Raw genomic sequence first — 18,387 nt, 5'->3', positions numbered from 1 at the left:
CATGTGCAAAAAATATGTGGATGTAGACCAAACGCAACAGTATTCCAAGTCACAAGTGAAAAAAATTGTCAGCGATGATCCTAGAGCAAATGAAAGGGCCAGGGAGCAACCGGTGTGCCAAGCAAATTCCCCAGGCACACATGCCCCCACTGACGCCATCACTATCTGCCCCTGAATGTAGGGTTGCCACCTTTCTTCCTTGGGGGAACCTGGCAGGGGGCGGGCTGGTGAAGTCGGGGTGTGGGCCGGATGACGTTGGGGACAAACGCCGGATAATGTAGAGGGCAGGGAGGGGATGTTGGGGGGCGGGCCAGATAACGTCAAGGGCGGGCTGTTGACATGTCGATCAGCGATTGCCTGATCACCATGTCATTCACTTCAATGTCCTGTCCGGATTTGGAAATCCGGAAAGGCACTTTTCACCCGGGCAGCCCCTCCAAAACCTGGGTGAAATCCAGAAAAGTGGCAACGCTACCCGTATGTGTTATAATAAGCAGAAATGCCTGTTAGCGCCTAAGTCCACATCGCATCAAGTTTCAATGACCACCACAAGAACATAAAGAAATACAGAAACCTCTACGACACCCTCTGCATTTGGACGCATTCTTAGCGACCATAACTCTACATACATATCTGAAAGCAATAAACTGGACAAAAAATAAGAAAACATGAAATACAATAAACTTTTAGCAAAAGCATACCCATGAAACAGAAATTGCAAGAGATAAATCCAATACAATAACAACAATATTCTACATTTTTGGTCATGTGCAAAAAAAGATGTGGATGTAGACCAAGCGCAACATTATTTCAAGTCAGACAAAAAATAAGAAAACATGAAATGCAATAAACTTTTAGCAAAAGCATACCCATGTCACAGAAATATCAAGAGATAAATCCAATACAATAATGACAATATTGAACATTTTTGTGCAAAAACTAAGAGGCTGTAGACCAATCACAGCACTAATTCAAGTCACAAGTGAAAAAAATTGTCAGCTGGTCCCTTTGCATTGCTCCATGAAGATCTTAGAGCAAAGAAAGGACCAGGGAGCAACCTGTGTGCCAAGCAAATGCTTTTGATAGTAAACTTTGCTGACCCCTGAACTAGACCAAAGACATAAACACAAATCCTAATTCATATTGCCATTTTTTCAGCACAGACGCTGCTACATTCTGTAGAATATCAGCATAATCCAGTTCTTTTAGGGTCACTCTCCTCCAATGTCACCCCTACCTGCCCATGCATGGTCTTGACTAATGCTATACAAGCTATACACATCATAGGCTGCAATGCTACAAACCATTAAAAATACTACAAACTTTTAAAACATCTCAAAACAAAGATATAAACACTGCAGATAAACTGTATTACATCAACAGAGATGTAGAACTGCAAGATCAAACAGGGTGCAGCTGCAGCATCTACACAGTTCTGCACTATAGTCCCCTCCAAGGGTCTAAATTGACTCGTAAACAATCCATAAAGGCTGACAAATTTAGGCTCAGTTACTACACCTCTATGCTGTAATGCTCCATAAGTAGAGAATATATACATACCAACAGTCTACACATAAAAAAAAACACTAAAAACAACTATGTCATAAACTGAACACCTATCATAAACTTGCTACCACAACTACAAAAAAACTTTACTGAGCAAGAATGATTTTGCAGGACATAAATTCCTGGGGGTGGGGGGTATGCATAGCCGTTGTGCCATACATAAACATGCCCCTCAAATATTCTAATATTAAACAAAATAAAGTGTACAATATATAAAAATATATGCATTGGCATTACTCCCACAGCTAAACAGAAATAAAATCACATTGCAATATATTTGACATTTAAATTCTCTCTCAAAAAAGCAGTATCACCATTTATCGTAAGCACTCACACTTTACCAGATTTGTATATACATCTCTAGCAATATAGAGATAAATAGAGAAAAAGATAATAAAGCATTAAATGCATTAAAATAAAGTTTGCCACACATCACTAGTTCTGTGTTCACACATATACAATTTTTAGGATATTAAATATTAAGATTTTAAATCTATTTACTCTTCAATAAATACATAATGTGTTGTTTTTTGATTTAGAGGCAAATAGAAAAGGAACTTCCCTGCTCTCCATTTACCTATGCAGCATTATCAAATAATCTCTGTTTTAAACATTTAATAAATATGCACATGAAAATGCCAGCAAGTGAATAAAGAGTGAATCCGTGGGATTACATCGTTGGGGCACAGAGCGCATTACGTTTTTTTGAAATTTGGCTTTTTGTCGCCTCTGGTAACTTGCGGGGCAATGCGGTCTAAGACAAGGCTCTCTCCTTGCCTCATGGCAGGCTCCCACTGGAAATGACAGGCACCTAAATGCCCGTACAGCACTAAGGCCTTTGGTATTTGCTCTCAGGGCAGAACACTGGCAGACAGAATGCTCCTCTCTACCTGTCACTGCGCCTAATACTAATGACAAGCCTGTAATTGAACACAGATGAGATGGAACAGTGACAGGAGCACCCCAACCAAAACACTAGCTTGAAAGCTTGAGCACTGAGATCTGTCTGTCACTGTTCTGTATGCGTTCACTACAGACCTAGTTGATGATTAGTATAAGGAGCAGTAAGGAGTAGTCACAAGTGGAGAAGGGGCACTGTCCTCTGCCTCAGCTGCAAACAAAATGTGCTGTGTGCCAGGGGCCTAGTGTGTAAGTACCTAAAATAACAATTTCTGAGTGAGCTGCCACTGCTGCTTTGGGGCCAGATAACATTTTTAATAATTCTGACTTACCTTGCCATGTATTTTTGTCTGAGGCGTTATCCTTTTCCTCTGGAATGAACGAGCCTTTACTAGCAGCAGTAGCTGTAGGGGTAAAAAAAAAAATTAACCCAAAAAATATATATTTTTTTCAATATAAAAAGAGTAACTGCATCAGAGCACATTCTAGTAGCAACCAATCAAAATCTTCCTTATAGTAGATCAGAACTATTTCCTTATTGTTATTATAAATATATATATATATATATATATATATATATATATATATATATATATATATATATATATATATATATATATATATAAGATTAGGGCATTTCTATTTCTAAAGCCCACCTTCAACACACAACCACTGCTTTTATAATAACCCTGACATTTCTCATATATAGCATGCAGCACCTTATGGATCTATGGCTAGATCCATAGAATCCCTATAAACTAGCTACAGTAATAGTGATATTCATAACTATGTAAATATAATGCCAACACTCCTACATATATACGCACAGATATTATTTCCCAACCAGGCACAGAAGGTGGTCCATGCTACTTGTTGCTCAACCCAGAATTTATGCACAATGGGGAACATGCTGCAAACCAGCAAACCTGATTTCTCCAGCCAACGGAAATAACTGTCATCACTATCTGCTGGGCAGCTCAGCCCAGAAATTAGGCATAATTTAGTTAAACAAAAAGTTAACCTTGATGGTTATGTGTATTTTGTCAACCCTTGCTGCTATAACTATAAAAGATACTATCTCACCTTCCTGCCATTATTGGGAATTTTATTGGAATTAAAATAATAAATAATACAAATTAATCATTACAGAAAAAAATCAAACAAAACTGATAGCATCAATTAACAAAGCACCAAATCCTTATATTAACCCATCCTACTGATTTCTCCTGCCAACGGAAATAACTGTCATCACTATATGCTGGGCTACTAGCTACAATAATAGTGATATTAATAATATGTAAATATAATGCCAACACCCCTACACATACTCACAGATATTATTTCCCAACAAGACATAGAAGATAGACACATGCTACTTGTTGCTCAACCCAGAATTTAGCCACGCTGGGGAACATGCTGCAAACCTGATTTCTCCTGCCAATTGAAATAACTGTTATCACTGCTGGGCAGGTCAGCCCAGAAATTAGGCATAATTTAGCAAAACAAAAAGTTAACCTTGATGGTTATGTGTATTTTGTCAACCCTTGCTGCTATAACTATAAAAAGATTCTATCTCACCTTCCTGCCATTCTAAGTACTCAGACTGCTGCTCCCGACCTTGCTTACTTTTCTTTCTCACTCTCAATTTTCAGTTTCCCCACTGGGCTCCTTTTCCTTTCCCCTTTCCCTTTTCTCCATACCCACCACCTTTCAGTCGTCCCCTCCGCTGCCTTCATTCCTGCCATTATTGGGGTATGTGCTGCTGTCTGCTGCCCACTAGTCAGACCACACAACCAGCAATCCATCTTCAACTAACTGTCATCACTGTCTGCTGAACAGATTACCCCAGAAGTTAGGCACAATTTAGTTAATCAAAAATATAACCTTGATGATCATATTTTCTCAACCCTTGCTGCAATATACAGGTAACTATGAAAAGATAATATCTCACCTTCCTGCCATTATTGGGGTACATGCTACAGGATACTAGCGAGACCACACAACCAGCACTCCATCCTCCTGATTCCTCCTTCCAACTGAACTAACTGTCATTGCTGTGGGCGTGGCTTCAGAAAGGAGGACTTCCTCCTTCCAACTGATCTAACTGTCATTGCTATGGGCGGGGCTTCAGAAAGGAGGGATTCCTCCTTCCAACTGACCTAACTGTCATTCCTGGGGGTGTGGCTTCAGAGGGCTGTGTGCATTGGCTGGTACAGCACGTGGGCAGTTGTACTGAATAAAAAGGGCACCCCATATTAACCCTTGGTTCCCATGCCCATTTGCAGCTATACCAGTGAATCATATTCACACATGACTAGAAACCACTTGCCTGACATATTGAGCCCATCCCTGACACACACCCCTCAACTAAACGTCTGTACAAAGCAGGGAGAGCAATAGCAATATGTAAGGATATCATCACATGTACAAATGTAACACAGCTGTACTGTACCCTGGTCCCTGAAACACAAAACTGCCTTCAAAATTGTTCATCTATTTTCCCATCAGCATACCTGGCTCGGCAAGTTTGTCAGACAAGTTCTATGTCAGCTGCTGGCTCCGCGGGCCAATAGAAAACAGGGGGTGTGGCTTTGCATAACGCAGCGCCGCCCCCTTTCACTGGTTTTCAAGCCGCTGTCCCTAAGTTACTCCTTCACTAAGCAGCACTTGTTAACTACAACTCCCAGCTGCCTCAGCAATTCATTTGCTGTTTTACGTACTCCCCTTGGCAAGAACTAGAAAGTCCTGAGAACTCCACCCCCATGTCTCCCATGTGTCACGTGTATAAGGCAGTACAGTCAGTGTCCCTGTGGGGACAGCTTCCAGTAACACTCATTTCACCTGCAAAACATCTGCCTCCCTAAGGTTAGCTCTCCCCAATGTTAACATTCAATTATTCACACTGATTATTCCCTCGCTCCCTGTGTCATCCCTTATTTCTACTCTCTGCCCTGCGGCACCGCCCCTAACTCCGCCCACCTCTATCATCCCTCCCCATATGCTTCATGCACCCTCCTCTCCCTCCTTCTAAGTTACTTGTATGTCCTGGGGACAGGTGTCTTTAATCCTACCTGAGGTATAGACATCTGCAGGCTCCTCCATGTCATTTCTCCTGCACGATATGTTTTCCCCCTTCATAAGCCGTTTTTGCTTTCCCTGTTGACAGAAAGTCCCGCCCCACCATGGCTACAGCCAATCAGAATCGATAGAGGGCAGTCCGTTTTGATTGGCTCGTCTGCAACAGCAATAATGGAATACTGCTTGCTCATTGGATTACATAAATGTTCCCACCCTCTGCTGGAAGGCGATTGGCTGAGAGCTGCTAGGGCGGGGAATCTGAGTCATATAGTTTAGATGCCAATGAGGGCAGGAATACTGGATGCTGCAAGTAAGTTGAAGGAAGCCTGACACCTGACTTAGATGTAGAGATCATGGAGGGGGTAAGATCCAATGGAATAGGGCAGATACATGACTAAATGCTAACGTTGGGGAGGTGGGAATTGTGACAGAGGGAGAGAGCCTGTAGCACATACGTAGCTCATTCCTGAGTTCATCCTAAAATGGACTGTATTGACAGACGAGCTGCGCCAGTTTCTGTGTTTTGCTGCTGTCCTTGGCATGATGTTTGTTTCCAAATTGGGATATTGTAAAAATGGCAAGTTCTGTGGAATTTCTAGTGTTCTTTGCTTTCCTATTCGGCGAGTCGTGCAGTCGTTTTAACCCTTTCACTACCAGAGGATTTGGGAAGTTTTTTTTGTACTTTTGTGTAATTACAAATTTATAGCAATCTATTCTTAATGTCTAAAAAATGGGAAAGTCAAAAATATTTGACTTAATATAACCACCTATCAGAAACCATTTATTTTATACATGAAAATACAATTGTATACAATTTGTCCCATGACTCCCAAATGCTTCAATAAAAAAAGATGTTGTTTTGTGGAAAGTTCTGACTTGTATGTCAAAAAGCAACAGCAGTACTTTACTAAAGGCCAAGAGCGCTGCTCCAGAAATCTGCAGACTTCAGAAATATAAAACTAACAGTAGGTTACCCTTAGGAAACTGGACATTTTTGGAAAAAAAATATGACTAATCTAAAATGGGTAAATATGTCTTTCTACTCCTAAATTACCAAGTTTCAATGCTTTCCTAAAATTATCAGCTTTTATAAAAAAGAATTGGAAACCTTGAAAAATATCCTCAAAGCTTCCAATTCAGAGGATCTTATCTCCTACAGGTCAACAATTAATGCATAGGCTTACCTAGGCTATAGGGGCCCGTGGGGCTTTTTAAGTTATTGTTTTCTTTAAAAAATATATATATTTTTGCTGTGCTGGCTGGATCGGAGAAGATTAAGCAAAACAGCAAGGCACATAAGTGCAGCTTTATAGAGACTCACACAAAGTACAGGCACTGACATGCTTTGCCTAATCTTCTCCCAGCTAGCCAGAAAGCAGGTACTGGCCGTGCACAAGGGCAGCATGGCACCCGACCAGGCCCAGTAGCAGCTGCAAGCCTGCAGCACAGTTTAATATTTTTATAAAGCCGTACACATGGGGGGCAGCACGGCACTGCTGTAGGCCTGCTGCTGCAACACAGTAAACTATTTTTAAAGAAAATAAAAATAATTGGAAAAAAATTCAGGCCTGGAAGCAAGTACCAGATGTACACAGGGGGCAGTATAGCACTTGGCTAGACCCAGGCCCAGGGCAAAGTGCAGAAAAAAATACAAGATACTATAAAAGCAAAGAAAAAACAAATAATAATTGAAAGCCAATGCTAGATGGGCCCATGCCCCTTATGTCTGCAGATACACTGTGCACCTGTGACCCTGGCTCAGCATTACAGATAAGGGCCCTGTGGAAACTGTAACCTAAGGGCCTCACATCTCATTAATCAGCCAGTGTGCATATTACATATATAAGTAAAAGTAAAAAAAAAAAAAAGCAAGGCAACAAGTACTTTTTTGTGCGCGCGCGCATGTTGTACACTTGCTAAAGTTGTGTGAGTGCATATATAACTCTGTATACATGTGTGTGTGTGAGTTTATATGTGCCAAAGTGTGAATAAGTCTATAAAATTAGAAAAAGCTTGCATGAATGTGTGTTGTGTGTAAAATAGGTCTGCTGGAGGGAGACCTGTAGAAGGCTTGTAGAGTGTATCCAGTAGGAAATTATGGGGGGGCTTCTAGGAAAAGGCAAAACAGCAGACATGTAATTGTCGTAAGTCTGCTGTTTAGAACCAATCCTCAGAAGATCAGGTCTAAGGATAAATTGCACGTGCCCCTGGAGTTGTTCCCAGAGCCCTCTGCCAAGGTAGAGAATGCCAAGCACCGTCAGCACCAACCCCACCTGCGGCCCAAACTTGTCAAATTTACCCCTCTCCACACCTTCCCAACTTGTAAAAACTTTCCTTCTGACTTTGCACAACTCGAGTTCCACCTGCACCCCCCATTCCCTGCAGACCGAACTTGTAACTGCCTCTGCACAACAAGTTCCCCCAGCACGTCACTCGCACCCCCCAAACTTGTTGCATTAGCCAATTTGCCTCTGCACATTAATATCTTTATGTATTTAGATATAGGAATTTGTGTGAAATATATTATCTTTATTAAAGTAGGGTTGGATCTGTCCATTGGGTGTCTAGAGTGTGTATATTCTGGGACTTAGTTTGTATTAAAGAAGTGACTCATTCTAAGCCACTTTTCAATTGCCCTTCTTTTTTCTTTTTTATAGTTTTTGAATTATTTGCTTTCTTCTTCTGAATCTTTCCAGCTTTCAAATGGGGGTCACGAGGGCCAGAACTAGGTGTAGGCAGAAGAGGCACCTACCTAGAGCACATAAATACGGGGGAGCTGAGCAGGTACCTGTTAATGGGTCTTTGCCTACCACCAGTCACTCCCCTCTGTCCCTCTGCCTCCCCTCTGATGCACTTCCCCCTCCTCTGTCCTCCCCTCTGCCGCTTTCCCTTCGTTCACTCTACTCTCCTTATCCTCTGTCTATTTACCCAAGTTTACGGCACGTGGACGTTTACACGTGCCCACTGGTGAGGAGGGTGGTGGCCGCTTGGTTGCCTAGGGCTGCTGGACGGATTGGTCTGGCCCTGGGGGTCACGGATCACATATAAAATCAAATGCTTTGTAAGGCTGCAAATGTACAGTTATTGCTACTTTGTATTGCTGATCTTTCTATTCAGGCCCTCTCCTACCCATATTCCAGTCTTGTAGATTAATTATTGCTAGGATAATTTGGACCCTAGCAACCAGATTGCTGAAACTGCAAACTGGAGAGCTGCTGAGTAAAAAGCTAAATAACTAACAACACAAATAATAAATGGTTTTTAATTATTTGCAAATTGTCTCAGAATATCACTTACTGTGTAAAGTAAATGAACAACCGCTTTTACCTCTAGGAAATTTGCTCATGCTTACCAACCCCTTCGATGTTGCTCCCAGCAGGGGCGTAACTACCGGGGGCGCAGGGGGTGCAACTGGGCCAGGGCCCGCACCCCGCAGGGCCCCCCCGGCAGATTGTGTGCGCCCGCACCAGGGCCCGCCCCCACCTACTTCCGTTACTGGCTCCCAGTAACCTCAAAGTAGGTGCTTATTACTGAATTCCATACTTGGAGGCAAGTTTTGGTTGTATAAAAACCAGATGTACTGCCAAACAGAGCTTCCTGTAGTCTGCCAGTCCACATAGGGGCCACCAAATAGCCAATCACAGCCTTTATTTGGCATCCCCAGGGACTATTTTCATGCTTGTGTTGCTCCCCAACTCTTTTTATATTTAAATGTAAAAAAGGTTGGGGACCGCTGCTATAGGCAGTCACTATTTATCTGGTTGGTGTGGGCTGTTTGGGCCTCTGTGTACTTGAAATGACAGGTCTTTTTATAAATCCCACTCCAGGCCCTCCACAGCTACAGGGGTCATGACTGAAGAAGAAAAAAAGTATTGGTTCCTACACATGCATAGACTGTCCTGGACATAAGGGAATTCATACAGTTTTGTTTTTAGACATATATATATACGCATTTACTCTGTACAACCAATATGGAATGCAGGTGGTACAACTATCGGGGATCCTAAAAAATTTGATTTATAGTTTGGTTTATCAGAGGGGGGGGGGCCCAGGTTTATACTGGGCAGTAGCTGGAAATGTGTGTTCAAAATTGTGATCCCACATGCATTATCCTGAACCAGGCAGGCCTGGACACTTTCTGGTCTAGTTAGGTGTATTGTAATTAACTATATCCTGCAGGGCTCTATTTTCTTAATTCTTACTTTTTTGGTTATGTTGTCTGCTTCTCAGTCTTAAAGGTTTCTTCAGGTAAAGAACCCCTGGAGCCATTTACAATGGAAAGGAAGATTCTGTGTGAAAGATGAAAGAAGCTGGACTCCAGAAATCCTAAACGTTGATACCAGGACAGCACAGATAATTGACAATGGTAATATAGGCAGGGCCGAGCCAAGCCAGCCAGCCCCCTCGCACCCCCTGCACACATGTACAACCACAACCACAGGCACGCGCACGCACAAGAGCACATTGCCGGCAAGAGAGGACAAGGGTCATGACTAGGGGTAAGTGATTGTAGAGGTAAGTGCCTAGTGTCCCCCACCACTGTGCCCTAGGCAAATGCCTCCTCTGCCTACCCCTACTTCCGGCCCTAAATATGGGCAACGTGTAGTTTATGTAATGCAGTTTTTGTACTTTATTACACTTTAGTCACCCACGTCCCATTCTAATACCCACACTGTGCATTAAAATTATACGGGGACATATGCACAGCAATGCTATACCCAGACCAAATCTCTGATACTATAGAACATCATTTTACAATTTGTGCTATCGGAAAGTAATATTCCATAAGCAAACCACAAATTGACTGCTTTTTGCAATTGCAGGTATTTTCTGGATAACATGGGAAGATCTACGAGTGAGATCTACTTGAGTGGAAACCAAAGTCTTTTGAAGAATCCACCTGCATACACAGGTATGTAACAGATATAGTAATATTCATTATACAGAAATTAAAATTGAGAGAATTCAAGCTAGACAAAATAATTATACTCTGGGCCTGTGGAACACTGGGAAAAACCCAGTAGGCCCCACAGGCCCAGTACCTGCTCTTGGACCCGAATCTCACTCCCCAGACTTTCAAGTGGAAAGTTAAGGAGTAGGTAGAAAATGGTGAAGGGGACAGGGGGATGGGGAAGGTGGACTAGGGCCCTTGAAAGCACAACCCTGGTGAGCCCCTGGACATCCCAGAATATCCTATATACAAAGTACTTTGTGTGTATCCAGAGATACAGTATTCTCATAACAGTAAAATAAACACATAAAGCAGGAATGTACTAAATGCAATCTAAAATGTAGTCATTTTTTTGTGTGAGGGAATAGCGTGGTTGTTAACATGTTATTTTAATACTGTAAGTGTAATTAGGCTGGAACTGTCGATGCACTGGAAGGTTTGATCTGCCTGGTTAGTGCATTTATACTACTAGTTAATATTTTCATTTGGTGTCGGCACATGCCACCTGCTGTGGTATATCCAGGCCCGGACTGGTAATCTGTCCTATCAGTGGGCCGATGCCTTATTAGATGCGGGCATCATGCGGCGCTGCACTTGTAAGCCGGGCCCCAAACGGAGAGGTGTCCTCCCCAGCTCTTTTCTGGATAAAAAGACAGTGCCTTATTCCCCTCCCCTTTATGACATGTGCAATGGGAGTGTTTGGATCGGGCTTTCCCTATCATATCGGAGTCTCCACCTGCAGCGCTACATCATAGTCTAAGAAGCAAGGTACGCGCCTCCTTTCTGTTCGGGTGCGAGCAGTTGCTGTATTGTGGCAGTACACTGTGCACGCTGCTCTGATATCATGTGCCCCTCTTCCTCCTGCACAGACTGAAGCAAGCCGGTTGCTAGGCTTGATTCTCCCTCTCCTGTCATAACTCATCTCTGCCTCCAGTAACTTGTATGTTGCTTTAAAGCTGCTAACAAAATCCACAAGAGTTCTGCAGTAGTTAGGAATGTGCCTGGTTATGTACTGTAAGGTCAATAGGAAGCCCAGCTGCTTTCACGTGCAGGGGAACTTTCTACTCACGATCTCTGGGCTCTGAACTGCAGCAGTAGGAATTGTACTCCTAACAGTTCAAATCCAAGCACATTCTACAATAGTGGGAGCTGCCTGAAGATCCAAGTAAGTGGGGGCGAAATTAAGTACAACAGCAACTCTTTTTGCAAGTTGCAATATGATCAGAACAGTGGACAAAACACATAATGAACAGGGTGAAACAAGCTTAATTCAGTCAATCAAAATATCCTAAGACGTTTGTAAGGGGCTTGTAGTACATTTCAGTGTAGTAGCTTGAGGACTTCTTGACCATCCTAGTTCTGACCATCAGAACTAGAATGAACCGGAACAACCAAAGAGTCATGGCAGGAATAGCTAAAAAAAAAAATCTGCATGTGCACACTGGATACTGCTTCTCTGTTGGCCTCACGTGAACCTGCTCTTCATAATCGAAGAGATAAGGACAGCTCCGAGAGAAAAGGAGGAGAGTTCCTCTTATTATTCAGAAACCACATTAAACTGAATGCAGGGACTAATGTATATTGTTCTGGGCCAGTGTATAGGGTATTTTTTGAGTTAGAAAAAAAAGGTTTACTTATTCTTGAAGCATGCTAAGAGTTTGACAGCTCCAGGGTTACCTGTCCCTGAGGAAGCCGTGCATTATGAAAGGGAAGGGGCGCTGCAGAAGGGAGGTAGTTAGGGCTGCTGTAATAACAGGGCAAAAGGGGCATTTGCTTAGGGCCCACTAAATCAAGCGACCGCTGTGTTTCCAGGCATAAACTGTAAACTTTCCATGAAATACAGTGGTGTGAAAAACTATTTGCCCCCTTCCTGATTTCTTATTCTTTTGCATGTTTGTCACACAAAATGTTTCTGATCATCAAACACATTTAACTATTAGTCAAAGATAACACAAGTAAACACAAAATGCAGTTTTTAAATGAGGGTTTTTATTATTTAGGGAGAAAAGAAATCCAAACCTGTGTGAAAAAGTAATTGCCCCCTGAACCTAATAACTGGTTGGGCCACCCTTAGCAGCAATAACTGCAATCAAGCGTTTGCGATAACTTGCAACGAGTCTTTTACAGCACTCTGGAGGAATTTTGGCCCACTCATCTTTGCAGAATTGTTGTAATTCAGCTTTATTTGAGGGTTTTCTAGCATGAACCGCCTTTTTAAGGTCATGCCACAACATCTCAATAGGATTCAGGTCAGGACTTTGACTAGCCCACTCCAAAGTCTTCATTTTGTTTTTCTTCAGCCATTCAGAGGTGGATTTGCTGGTGTGTTTTGGGTCATTGTCCTGCTGCAGCACCCAAGATCGCTTCAGCTTGAGTTGACGAACAGATGGCCGGACATTCTCCTGCAGGATTTTTTGGTAGACAGTAGAATTCATGGTTCCATCTATCACAGCAAGTCTTCCAGGTCCTGAAGCAGCAAAACAACCCCAGACCATCACACTACCACCACCATATTTTACTGTTGGTATGATGTTCTTTTTCTGAAATGCTGTGTTACTTTTACGCCAGATGTAACAGGACGCGCACCTTCCAAAAAGTTCAACTTTTGTCTCGTCGGTCCACAAGGTATTTTCCCAAAAGTCTTGGCAATCATTGAGATGTTTTTTAGCAAAATTGAGACGAGCCTTAATGTTCTTCTTGCTTAAAAGTGGTTTGCGCCTTGGAAATCTGCCATGCAGGCCGTTTTTGCCCAGTCTCTTTCTTATGGTGGAGTCGTGAACACTGACCTTAATTGAGGCAAGTGAGGCCTGCAGTTCTTTAGATGTTGTCCTGGGGTCTTTTGTGGCCTCTCGGATGAGTTGTCTCTGCGCTCTTGGGGTAATTTTGGTCGGCCGGCCACTCCTGGGAAGGTTCACCACTGTTCCATGTTTTTGCCATTTGTGGATAATGGCTCTCACTGTGGTTCGCTGGAGTCCCAAAGCTTTAGAAATGGCTTTATAACCTTTGAAATTGAACTCAGGTGTGATAAACCACAGTTAAGTTATTTTTTAACAAGGGGGGCAATCACTTTTTAACACAGGCCCATGTAGATTTGGAGTTTTTTTTCTCCCTTAATAACGTAAACCTTCATTTAAAAACTGCATTTTGTGTTCAATTATGTTATCTTTGACTAATAGTTAACAGTTTTTGATGAGCAGAAACATTTAAGTGTGACAAACATGCAAAAGAATAAGAAATCAGGAAGCGGGCAAATAATGTGAAATGTGAAAATGTGATGTGTGTTTAGTTTTATACATGTGCTGAGGCTGTTGCACATAAAAATAAATGTTCCGTGGGTATCATTTGTGAATATGCCACTATGTCATTCTAATATGAATTCTGGGGGTATTTTACATGGAATTGCTTCCATATTTTATGCTTATTTATGTTTTTCTTTTGTATTCTCATAACTTTTCTTTGTTTTAGCCATTCTGTTTTTTTCCTTTCCCTTCTGCCCCCTCCCTTTTCCCTCCGGCAGGGATCCCCTTTAATTATGTCAACTGCACATGGGTAGAATACGTTGGGTCCTAGCTATCTACATAGCAGGCCTACTATTAGTATGGAGTCCCAACAGGCAATAGGCTAATTCCATAATGATCATGTATATTGTCATGTTTCTTCAGAACTCGATTAATATGAATGATCAAATTCTTCAGCCCTTGTTTAATTTGGTTTTTCTTTATCTAATTTACTTTTCCATATACTCCACATATGTTATTCTAACTTCAAAAATAAAAAGTGTATATTTAATATTGGCATTGCCATTGACTAATATAAATGGAGGGAGGCACCAAAGTTGTTCACGGGGGGGGGGGGGGCTCAAAATTCCTTTGCAGGGGGGGGTGCAAACTCTAGATACACCACTGAAGTGTCATTTAGTAGTGTATAAGCGAAGCCATTCCTTCCATTGTAAGACACATAAAAACTAGATTATATTTCATAATGTACCCCCTACTTAAATTTATAAAGATATTAGTGGTCACCTCGGAGTTATCCGGCCTCATTCTTTTATATGGTCACATAACTCCTCGGTGACATATCTTTATAACTTACAGTAGGGGATACATTATCCACTATATAATATATATGTATATATACATTTGAAATATGCGTGTGTGTGTGTGTAAGTAAAAGACCAGCACGCATTTATGTGTGGGCTGCTTTTTACTCCCAGTCCGGCCCTGGGTATATCTATGCATATTGGGCATCAAACTATTCAGTAGATCCTTGGCGTAAATATTTAGAGTGTTTTCCAATTGTATGTAAGAAATTATGTGGGATAAATGTGGCAAATTGCAATATTTTTAGGTGATCTTCAGAAATGTCATAAAAAACACTGCCTTTAGTGTAGCTTTTTGGATTCTTCAGAATGTGTAATTTACAAAAAATATATGGTTTTGCGGGGGTCTTTGTACTGTAGTTTGGAGCTTTCTGGATAACGGATCCCATACTTGTAAAGAGGCTATTACCCAGCATTCTATGAGGTGTGTTATGGTGTCACTTGGGACTGGCTAACTGCATGGCCAGTTAATGTTATTCTGTGTAGTGAAGACACATTACAGCATATGCAGACAGATACAATAAATTCATGACTGCATAGATATTTCCTTTAAGCACAATTCCTTGGGAAAATATGAAGGGACAGCAGCAGAATGTCAGGAGCACCCGTCTCCAGGGGCATCGCATCCAAGATGGTGGTGCCCATGACCCACGTGGGACAACCATGGGGCTCGTATAGGTAATGGGGAATGGGCTGGGTTTGTGTTAATCAGGTGCTTGTTCAGTGTAACAAGCTTGTTTGTCGATCAGTGGCAAGTTTTATTTAGCATTTGTTAAAAATTTGCACCCCCGAGCAGCCAACTAAGTAGTATGGGCCTCTTTTTGGCAGTACCCTTTACTTGAAAAATTCTTTGGCCTCAATTACAAAAAGGGGTCAACTTGTGTAATTACTCACAGTCAGCTGCAGTTTGAGGCAAATGTTGTCAGTGTAGTGGTTCCCCGGATACTCCGTCCTAGGCATCCAAGTATTGTATCGATAAGTCAAAGCGGTTAGGAATCATACACTGGGGCAGAAATTGTCTGCTATTGTGCTTTTATTTTTGTCCACACAACATGTTTCAGGCTGCAAAGGCCCTTTCTCAAGTGTGTTCTTATTATTGCACTAATCAAGATCAAAAGAAAAGCACTAACTTTACCAGTGTTAAATCCCACCTAAAAAGCCTACCTCGATCCCCATTTCTGGAATATAACCGTGTACATGCATTAACTCACTTTATTTGAATGGCACGGTGCATTTGTAAAACACAGAGTGGGAAAACTAGCAGCCAAAGGAATATGCGCAGACTATATCCAGCGAAGTTTCTGTGGAGCATCGTCATCTGATTGTGGTGCCATCTCATTTGTGCTAAATCAGTACAGGTATGGGACCTGTTATCCAGAATGCTCGGGACCTGCTTGCCTGCTCCAGTGCGATCAGGACTTCCTGCTGCGTGGACTCTGCTGTAGGACCCCCCTTGGCTGCCCAGGACCCTCCTGGACTTCAGAATGGTAGGTGGCCTTTATGTAACACTTATACACTCATTTACATACACATCCATGTACACAATTTACAAAGTTAGCTTTATTCTTTTTATTTTCAGGCTTTTTTTTTTTTGTGATTTTATTTTTGTCAGAATGTGTACTTTACAAAAATATATAATTTTGGGGGTCTATGTGCTGTTAGGGGGTCTTGTGGCACAATACACAGTCACTGTTCTATGTTCACAGAAGGTGAAAAGACAGCGGACGAAATTCAAATACACAAATTTTTTGGGGGTCCGCACATGCCAGCTGCTTTGGAATATCTATACACATTGGGCATCAAACTGTTCAGTAGACCCTTGGCGTCAATATTTAGGGTATTTTTAGACAATTTTCAGAAATATCATAAAAACCACTGCCTTTAGCGTAGCTTTGCAGTAAGGTAGTTTGGAGTAGAAAGACATAATTACCCATTTTAGATTCATCAGAATGTGTACTTTCCAAAAATATATGGCTTTTAGGGGTTACCATAACTTTTTGTAGCTTTTATCCCATATAAAACTGGTAATGTTTGGAAATTAGTGTAAATGTAAGACATCAAATAAGTATGCGCATGGTAGATTCTGGGGTCTTTACATGCCATGTACTTCGATAATCCTATGAACATTGGGTATCAAACTGTGATTTATCTTGATACCTTATAGTATGTATGAAATAAGGTGCTACAGGTGGAAGTTTTGAGGTGATTTTTGGAAATGTCCCCAAAATTGGCAAATTTAGGAAAGATTTGCGGCTTGGTGTTTTGGGGTAGAAAGACATGCATACCCAATTTAGATTCGGGGGAATGTGTACTTTCTAAAAACATATGGTTTGCTGGGGTGAACGTTCTTTTTTCTACCTTTGCCCACCCCAAAATGATGTAAAAGTGTTGATTTTGCAGCACCTGAAATGATAGACCAAATGGGGGGTCTTACTTTTGAGGCCCCTATATGCCACGTGCTTAGGTACACCTATACATATTGGACATCAAACTGTTCAGCGGACCCCAGGCTTTCATATTTGGGGTCATTTGTCTGGATAACCAATGGTATGTTCGATATAAGATGCTGCACGTTGGAAGTTTTGAGGTGATTTTTGGAAAGATTTGCGGCTTGGTACTTTGGGGTAGAAAGACATGCATACCCAATTTAGATTCGGGGGAATGTATACTTTCTGAAAATATATAGTTTTCTGGGGTGAACCTACTGTTAGTGGAATGTTTGGCCTTGAAATCAGAATTATGCCGTTTTGTGGAGCGGTGCTTTGGAAATTTGCTAGTGTACTGCTTGTAGATTTTGATCTATATAAGTGAGAAATCTCAATAAAACTATATATATTTGGTATTGTTGCGTTCAGGAGACATAGACCTTTCCAAATCTGCTGTGTTCTCGTACATAAAATAAATGATGTTTCTGATATATGTAATTGTACTATGTGAAACCTGATTTTTTTTCATTTTATTAGGCACTTTGAAGCCTATATTTTTTTTACAGAAGTTGAATTACACAAAAATTCTAGCATATTTTGAAAGCTCAGGTTGTCCTGAAAAAAAACATATATTGTTTCCCTGGTTAAACTAAAAGACCCCCCAGGAAAGGCTCTTTAAGAGAAAGAGTACAAAATATTCAAAAATGGTCTGGCAATAGAAGTACCAAATCAGCCAAATCGTCTGGCAGCGAAAAGGTTAAGTCTACTAGAAAATCATGTACACATTAAATAAACCAAATATTCTGGTTTTGCTTCCAATAAGGATTAATTATATCTCAAGTACAAGTTACTGTTTTTTATTACAGAGAAAAAGGAAATCATTTTTAAAAATTTGGATTAATTTATTATAATAGAGCCTATGGGAGACGGCCTTTCCGTAATTCTGAACTTTCTGGATAATGGGTTTCCGGATAACGGATCCCATACCTGTACCACAAAAAGATTGCTTTGGAACTAGACAATAACAACATAAATGATTATGGGGTGAAAGAACGTATTCCATGTTACAACAAGCTCACTGTGATCAGGTGAGGTATTTTACTAGTAAATCACCATTTAGAAAGGTATCGGTTGGCAACTTTTACAAAATGAAAGCATTAATATTAGGGAAGCACCGAATCCAGGATTCAGTTCGGGGTTCGGGATTCGGCCTTTTTCAGCAGGATTCAGATTCGGCCGAATCCTTCTGCCTGGCCGAACCGACTCTGAATTTACATATGTAAATTAGGGGCGGGTAGGGAAATTAAGTGACTTTTCATCACAAAAGAAGATTTTTTTCCCACTTTTTCCTTTCATGACCGTAATTT

The 18,387-nt window shown here is 41.3% G+C and overlaps 1 protein-coding gene across 11 annotated transcripts in view; it reads left to right on the top strand.

Moving 5' to 3' along the window:
* The window catches only part of LOC121394621 (calpain-7-like), a 97,249-nt gene that overhangs the window by 70,247 nt on the left and 8,615 nt on the right, over window positions 1–18,387 (top strand). Inside the window, exons 1-4 of one of the 11 annotated variants that reach the window (XR_005961839.1) lie at window positions 5,837–5,906; window positions 9,775–10,043; window positions 10,368–10,456; window positions 15,948–16,081. The exons of 3 other annotated variants lie outside the window; for them this stretch is intronic. Coding sequence is in view for 2 of the 8 variants with exons in the window: in XM_041566058.1 (XP_041421992.1) it covers window positions 10,384–10,456 (73 nt within the window). In the remaining 6 variants the exon portion in view is untranslated. Of the gene's footprint in view, window positions 1–5,781; window positions 5,907–8,240; window positions 8,329–9,774; window positions 10,044–10,367; window positions 10,457–15,947; window positions 16,082–18,387 lie in introns of those variants that run through there. 7 more of the 11 variants (XR_005961837.1, XR_005961838.1, XR_005961843.1 and 4 more) reach the window with 7 other exon arrangements.

Source organism: Xenopus laevis, chromosome 6L (genome assembly GCF_017654675.1).
Source record: "Xenopus laevis strain J_2021 chromosome 6L, Xenopus_laevis_v10.1, whole genome shotgun sequence".
NCBI classification, from domain to species: Eukaryota; Metazoa; Chordata; class Amphibia; order Anura; family Pipidae; genus Xenopus; species Xenopus laevis.
This window is presented reverse-complemented; position numbering and strand designations above follow the sequence as displayed.